This window comes from Ostrea edulis, chromosome 1, assembly GCF_947568905.1.
Source record: "Ostrea edulis chromosome 1, xbOstEdul1.1, whole genome shotgun sequence".
Lineage (NCBI taxonomy): Eukaryota > Metazoa > Mollusca > Bivalvia > Ostreida > Ostreidae > Ostrea > Ostrea edulis.
Genome location: NC_079164.1, coordinates 69,903,314 through 69,911,722, shown reverse-complemented (window position 1 = coordinate 69,911,722; position 8,409 = coordinate 69,903,314). Strand labels below are relative to the sequence as shown.

General features: G+C 41.4%; 1 protein-coding gene across 1 annotated transcript; it reads left to right on the top strand.

Moving 5' to 3' along the window:
• The first annotated feature begins 2,481 nt into the window (after nt 1-2,481).
• On the top strand, nt 2,482-8,409 carry LOC125647153 (uncharacterized). The gene is made up of 3 exons (XM_056158565.1): nt 2,482-6,010; nt 6,519-6,686; nt 7,182-8,409. The coding sequence occupies exon 1, from the start codon at nt 2,482-2,484 to the stop codon at nt 4,834-4,836; it is 2,355 nt and encodes a 784-aa protein (XP_056014540.1). The 3' UTR covers nt 4,837-6,010; nt 6,519-6,686; nt 7,182-8,409.

Sequence of the window (8,409 nt, the reverse complement as noted above, 5' to 3'; positions counted from 1 at the left end):
TTGAGCAGACAAGCCATATGGTTGTGAGACGTACCTACATGGAGAGAGTTGAGATTCTGGCACGCTCTATATCCAAAAAGCTTTCCAGTATGCAGTCACCCACACCATCTGCGAAATCTTCCTCATCATCTAGCTCTCAATCTCACCATACAGTTTTACAAAAAAGACTCAGTTTAGAAGCTGCTAAGGCTCGTCTGGACTTTGTGAAGAAAGAAAATACCCTTAAACAACATGCCCTTAACATTCAAGCAGAATTAGAAGAGTTGGCTGCTAAGAAGGAGATCGCAGTGGCTCAGGCAGAACTTTCTGTGGTGGAGGAGGATTGCAGGTCAGATATATCCGACTTGGATCAACTGAGTGTTGTGGATGATTTTATTCGTGGTCTCGAGCCGCCATCCTTGAATGTGAACGCTCCAGAATTTGAACCACAAAATCAGAGAGAGAACATGTTACCATCTTACTTACCGACTTCTTTTACTAATTGTGTTCCAACATACAGTCCGTCTCACTTCACAGATATTCCACTTCCTGTGAATCACAGCCTTGGACCCTCTGTATCCACAATGAGAAAACCACTTACACCCCTCACTGAGACTGGACTACAACCCTTGAACACAGTTGAACCTCCCAAAACAGAAGCCCATATGTTCACAGACTTTGCGAGGTTCTGGTTTAAAAAAGATCTGGTAACCAAAATCGATTCCTTTGATGACAAGCCTGAGCACTACTTGTCATGGAAGACTAGCTTTTTGCGAGTCATGGCGGAACTCCAAGTGACTCCAACAGAAGAACTTCATCTGCTTGTCAAGTACTTGGGACCGAAATCAAGTGTTGAGGCCAGAAACATTAAAGCATGTCATGCCAATGATTCTGTGGCAGGTCGGTTGAATGTTTGGCGTCGCCTGAAAGAGCGATATGGTGCACCCTCACTTGTAGAGGCTTCAATCAGGAAAAAGCTGGAGAACGTTAAGACTCTAGACAGTCAGGATGAGAAAGAACTATACCAACTGTGTGATATTCTGAATGAGATCCAGTCTTTGAAAGGAAATGACATTTTTACTAATTTGTTAGCACAGTTCAACACATCTGTTGGTATTACACCTATAGTAGCCAAGCTACCAAAGAAGCTTCAAGACAAATGGACAACCATAGCCTTCAGGTACAAACAGCAGAACAATTCACAGTACCCTCCATTTGAACACTTCTTAAAATTCATCAGTGAAATGGCAACTATGTGCAATGATCCAGGATTTGTTTATAATCCACCGCGTAAAGATACTTACCGTTATCCTAAACCTGTAGAACGCAGGAAGACGATATCTTTCACAAGACAAGTGTTTCTAGAGACAATCGGATAGAAATAGATACAAATGACACATGGAGTCAGAATAACACCAATGATGTAATTACTCGTTGCCCAGTACACAAGTCCAAACATTCATTGAACGAATGTGAGGCATTTCGGAAGTGGAGGCTGGATAAGCGTCGTGCATTCTTAAGGCAACACTCTCTCTGCTTCAAATGTTGTGCATCAACTCAACATCAGCAGTCATCTTGTACCGCATCTTCTCCATGTTCTGTCTGCAGGAGTACACTTCACCCTACAGCTATGCACTGGTATAGGAGGGACTTGTGTGATGAAGACACTAAAGCAAAGGTACTCACCTCGGATCATGGCGGGGAGGGAACAGAGGTATCGTCAAAGTGCACTACACTCTGCGGCTCAGTTGATGGCGGACGTTCTTGTGCCAAGGTTGTTCTAGCTAAGGTATTTCCCAGTGATCGTCCACAAGCTGCTGTGACTGTATACGTGTTGCTCGATGATCAGAACAACCACACCCTAGCTCGCTCTGAACTTTTGAACCAACTTGGAGTCACATCTGATCCCATTCCTTACAGACTCAAATCTTGTGCTGGAGTGACCGAGGCCTCTGGGAGAAGAGCCGTGGGATTCTGTATTCAGTCTATGGATGGACTTAACTGTCATAAGCTTCCACCTATCATAGAGTGTAATGATATTCCAGACAACATGATGGAAATCCCCACTCCAGATGAGCTTGTGCTCATCCTCACTTACGGCACATTGCAAAGGAACTTGCCCCACTACGCAGAGATGTTGGTATACAGCTGCTAATTGGAAGAGACTTGGTGGATGTACATCAGGTGCAAGGCCAAGTGACTGGGCCCCCAGCATCTCCCTTTGCCCAGAAACTTAGCCTTGGATGGGTCATAATTGGAGAGGTGTGTTTAGATGGTCGTCACAAGCCAAGTGATCTCAGTGTCCTGAAGACCAATATTCAGAATGACGGTAGAGGGACAATCTTTACCCCATGCCAGAACAGTATCCATCTTAAGGTCCAAGGCCCCCCTAGCCATGTAACCTTTCAAGCTCGGGACTTCAAGGGTGATAATGTGTTTTACACTGACAGACATGACAATAAGGTGGGAAATTCAGTAGAAGATCGTGAATTCCTGTCACTTATGGACCAGACTTTCCAGAAGAACTTTAATGGAAATTGGACGTCTCCTCTTCCTTTCAAGAACGTGCGCCCACATCTAGTGAACAATAAAACTCAAGTTTTCAAACGGGCCATCAACCTTGACCACAGTTTGAGGAAAAATCCTGAAAAGTTAAAGCAGATGTGTGAATTTATGGAAAACATATTCCAAACAGGAGCAGCAGAGAGAGCACCAGAGATACCCAAGGGGCAAGAGTGTTGGTACATCCCCATATTTGCTGTGGTGCACCCAAAAAAGCCTGGGAAGGTTCGTGCTGTGTTTGATTCTTCAATAGTTTATCAGGGGTGTTCACTCAATGACACTCTTTTGTCTGGACCCAACTTGACAAACAACTTGCTAGGAATCTTGTTGCGGTTTCGGAAAGATTTGTGTACTATCGCAGGTGACATCCAGCAGATGTTCTACCGTTTCTTTGTGAATGAGAGAGACAGGGACTACTTGCGGTTTTACTGGTATGAGAACAACGATCCACTCCGTCAGATGATAGAGTATCGAATGACCGTCCATGTGTTTGGGAACCGGCCTTCCCCCGCAGTGGCAACATATGGACTCAGACAAGCGGTACGACATGCAGATCTTGACGTTGTCAATTTTGTACACCAGGATTTTTATGTTGATGATGCATTGATGTCTCGACCTACTCCTGCTGAAGTAATTGATTTGATGAGGCGTACTCAGAAGGTACTGAATGATGAGGGTAAAATTCGGTTACACAAGATTGTGTCAAACGTACAAGATGTGGTAGATGCATTCCCTGCAGCTGACTTGGGAAAGGATGTACAGGATTTTTCGATTGGTGAAGATGATGATTTGGTTCAGCACAGCCTTGGATTGGCCTGGAATCTGAGATCTGACTGTTTCATCTTCCAGAAGCCAGATGGGGGCGTCTCTTTCACTCGCCGTGGAATCCTCTCCAGGGTCAACAGTATCTTTGACCCCATTGGTTTTCTGTCTCCACTGACAATCTGTGGAAAGATGATTCTTCGTGAGATGTGTACGATAAGTTCAAGCTGGGATGATCCCTTACCAGAAGAGTACCGAGAGCGATGGGAGAGATGGAGTAGGTCACTGGACCAGTTAAGCAGTCTACAGATTCCCCGAATGTTTGTTCCACAATCGCTGAGCATAGCACCTGACCCACAAGTGCTGATATTCTCTGATGCATCTGAAGCAGCCATTGCAGCAGCAGCTTACCTGAAGGTCAAGCACCACATTGGCTTTATCATGGGGAAGTCAAAACTCGCTCCTCTGGCAGGACATAGTATTCCTCGTCTGGAACTATGTGGAGCTGTATTGGCAACAGAGATAGGAGAGTTTGTCTCAGACCATCTTAATATCCCGACGTCCTCTATTAGATATTTCACAGATAGCAAGGTCGTACTGGGATACATCAGGAACAGAACCAGACGTTTTTACACGTATGTGAGCAATAGAATTGCTTGTATTCATGCCGTATCAACCCCTAGCCAGTGGAGTTATGTACCCACTCACCTGAATCCAGCAGATGCAGCAACTAGGGGATCAGTTTCTGACGTAGGGAATTCTTTGGATACTTGGCTCGTTGGACCAGTGCAGTTATATTTAGGGGACCTAGCGGAATGTGAACCAGATGTGGACTATTCACTCATCAACCCTGATGATGACAAGGATATTCGACCAGAAGTGAGTGCCTTTAAGGCAGATCTATTAAGCAACCCAACTCCTATTGAGGATCGTTTCACAAAATTCTCAACATGGGACAGACTTGTGTCTGCATTGTCTATTCTCCGCCATGTGTCTGCCTCCTACAGAGGTTCGATTGATTGCACTAGTTGGCACTTGTGTAACAAGACTAAATGTGAATCTGCACTCAAAGACACTGAAGACTTCATCCTTAGATGTGTACAAGCTCAGGCTTTTAGGGGTGAACTTGAAGCAATCAAGGGGAAATGTGACCTACCTAAGGACAGTCGTATTCAGCACCTATCCCCATACATTGATAATGCAGGCTTGCTGAGGATTGGAGACCGTCTGAACAACCTGAAGAGTACTGGACTTGCATCACTTAATCCAGTTATAGTTCCTAGGGGACATGTGGCAACTCTACTTGTACGTTTCTTCCATAACAAAGTTTTCCACCAGGGTAGAACAATCACTGAAGGTGCCGTACGTTCTCATGGCTTCTGGATCCTTGGAGGAAAGATACTTATTTCTTCCATCATTTACGCATGTGTTGTTTGTCGGAAACTGCGTAGAAGGCCCCAGGAACAGAAGATGGCAGATCTTCCGGTGGATCGGCTCACCCCAGGACCCCCCCTTTTCGTCTGTGGGACTTGATGTATTTGGCCCATGGCCAGTACTTACCAGGAAGACACGTGGTGGGTCTGCTCAGAGCAAGAGATGGGCTGTCCTATTTACTTGTTTAACTACACGTGCAGTCCACATTGAAGTGATAGAGGACATGTCCAGCTCATGTTTCATTAATGCCCTACGACGCTTTGTAGCATTGCGTGGACCAGTGAAGCTCATCCGATCAGATAAGGGCACTAATTTCATTGGAGCTGTGAATGACCTTCATGTGAATGCAATTAACGTTGAAGATAATGAAGTTCAGACCTACCTTAAGAACAACAGAGCAACATGGTTGTTTAATGCCCCCCATGCATCACATATGGGAGGTGTTTGGGAGCGGGCTATAGGAAGTGCTCGGAGGATCTTAGACTCGATGTTACTGCAAGAAGTACCTAAAGAACTTACACACGAGGTGTTGGTTACACTTATGGCCGAGGTATGCGCCATCCTCAATTCTCGTCCAATAACAGCACTTGATGCGGACCCATCATCTCCTATGGTATTGAGCCCAAACATTTTACTGACCCAGAAGCAGGGGGAAATTGGAACATTTTCAGACCATTTGAGCATCAAGGATATGTACTCTGCAAGTTGGAAGCATGTACAGGTGTTATCCGACATGTTTTGGAAAAAGTGGCGCACCACCTACTTCGACAGTTTACAGAAGAGACATAAATGGTGTACAAGTAAGCAGAATCTGAAGACAGGGGATGTTGTCCTGTTACGTGAGAAAAATGTTCATAGGAATCTGTGGCCAATGGGGATAGTGGAGCGCCCAATTGAGAGCAATGACAAAATGGTTCGTAAAGCTGTCATTCGTGTCGCCAAGGATGGAAAGGTGACAACTTATACTCGACCCATTTCGGAGATGATTCTTCTGTTAGACCAATGATTGTCTGTGTTGTGAGTCAGTTTCATTATAGTTAGACTACAAATTGTCATTGTAAATAAGTTATTAGTTATATCTATGATATAAGACGGGGAGTGTTGTGTTCACGAATTGGTTGAAGTACGACTTGTTTAATATGTAGCCTGATATTTGCGGGTTTACGGTTTTGGTTTATTTAGTACAATTATTATCCATGCTGGCGCAGGATGCCGCGCTCATTTGCAGCAACAGTTTTTCCATGATTGTCCATTATCCGGCCGAGAGCACACTGTAAGCATTTATAAATGATTTATTTGAATTTGTATAATGATTTTGTAGTATGTGTCATTCGCTTTTTTGTGCATTTAGGTTGTGTATGTCAACTCGTTTCTATAAATAGAAGATTCTAGTTCACTGTGTATAATTTCACATTGGTACATGTGTGTAGTTTACTATATGTGATCTCCTTACTATTAATTCAACATTACAAGTATCCTACATGTGTTTGCTTGGAATTCAGATGTTTGTTAAGTCAAATAGTTGGCAATATTGTTTTAAATGTAAATTTGATGCATGTATGTAGAATTCATTGTCTAGTATCAGTTGATTTTATGTACATGTTTGTTTGTTTGTATCTTGTAGCTTTTCACCACATTCCTCAATAAACTTGGAAACATACTCTGAGTTTGATTGTGTGGTTAGCAGCAACGCAGTGACAATATTTGTTAGTATTTCAGTGCATAAAATAATGAATTGTAATAAATACGTGTATATTAAGATATGTTATTATTTTTCGCAGTCAGAAATCCACAACAAACACCAGCCTTACCAACTGCTTCCTCAGGCTCCTCAAAGAATATATCAGAAGACCCTCTACTGCAAGGATTTAGATCGTACATAGAAACAAAAAACAAATTAAAGAACTTTTGTGGGATGTCTATTGTCAAGACGCCAGATTAAGGATTTGGTAAGCAAACTTTATTAACATTATTTGTGTATATCACATGACCCTCTATATTGCTAATCAGAGAGCAATGTTTTGACAGACAGACATGCCAAAAATTAATAAATCTTTCCCAGATCTGTGGAAATTTTTTTCTCAGAAGCCTGTCATTCGGACGAAAATGTTTATTAAATTTGATGATCAGAGCAGACTTAATCTTGTCCAAATATTAACAGTTAAACTTGAAATAAGTTATATACCTGAAGTAACACATAGATCGCAGAAGTCTTTGTGTGCTTAATATTTGTTTATTTTTATACACATATTATAGGCAATAGGCACTTACATATTTGCATTTAGATGCTAACTTTTATTTCTATATTAAGAACAAAAATAGAAACTTATTCAACTTGAACTGGTCTGATCTTTGTATTTGTCTTTCCATTATATGTTTCCTTTCTTGTTTATAGATTTAAGATTTATTCAAATGTGTGAAAGTGTCTAATGCTATGTTTGCAGTTTCATGATGGACCACTACATATTGCACTGGTTGTCATGAAGAGTTTTCCAACAGGTATTTCAAAAGACATTGTTGTAAACAAAATAGAGCCAATGTGGAGAAATCCAGAAATGATCAATCAGATCATGAACCCATGGTTGCAGAAATACCATCTACTTCAGATGGTTATTTGCAATTGCTAGAGAGTGAAATATCATCTCTGAATGCTGAAGCTTCTGAATCAGACGATAATCTGTAGGATGTTTCATCAGACGATGGCGAAGACACTTTTCTAGACGATGAACTCCTTGAAATGTATATGGCTGCAGACAGTGATGAAAACTCGGAGACATATCCAGAAACAGATAACAATGAATATATTCAAACTAAGACCAATATGTATGAATGTGAAGGACCTGCTAGTTTTATCCCCATTCTGAGAATAAAATCCAAATTTGTATATGCTTTTGAGAACTTTCAAGGAATTAACATATCGTGTTATACCACGTGAAAGATTCTTGTGAATTTAATATGCATGATATGAAGCCGGACACATATGTTGATCTGCATATATACAGACACAATTTGACTACCCAAGTCTGCACATTACAAAAACTTGTGAAGTCGGGCACATGCAGCTGATGTGTGAAGCCGGACACATAGGTCTACATATACATGTATGTACATCCACTATTTGATTACATCAGTCTGCATATTACAAAAACTTGTGAAGTCGGGCACATGCAGCTGATGTGTGAAGCCGGACACATAGGTCTACATATACATGTATGTGCATCCACTATTTGATTACATCAGTCTGCATATTACAAAAACTTGTGAAGTCGGGCACATGCAGCTGATGTGTGAAGCCAGACACATAGGTCTACATATATATGTATGTACAACCACTATCTGATTGCATAAGTCTGCGTATTACTTGTGAAACCGGACACATAGGTCTACATATATACATACATACACTCTATGATCATTTTAGTCTGCACATTACAGAAAAATGTTTGCATAGCACATACTATTCAGGAAGGGTGATAATATTCTTGCAATGTATACGTTTTCAATCTAATTTGAAGTGTTTATTTTCCTGATCTTATAAGTATTTGTGTAGTTAATCATTTATTGACTGTAAAGTGTTACATTGAGATGGTATTTATTATGTACAGGAAACAGTTTCACTTGTTTTTTGTTTTATTTATTTTGTAATTAAAAAGTATATTAATTTGAAGAAAA

What these genes read in the sequence shown, in the direction of transcription:
- LOC125647153 (XM_056158565.1), top strand. Translation starts at nt 2,482, where the DNA reads ATGGACCAGACTTTCCAGAAGAACTTTAATGGAAATTGGACGTCTCCT.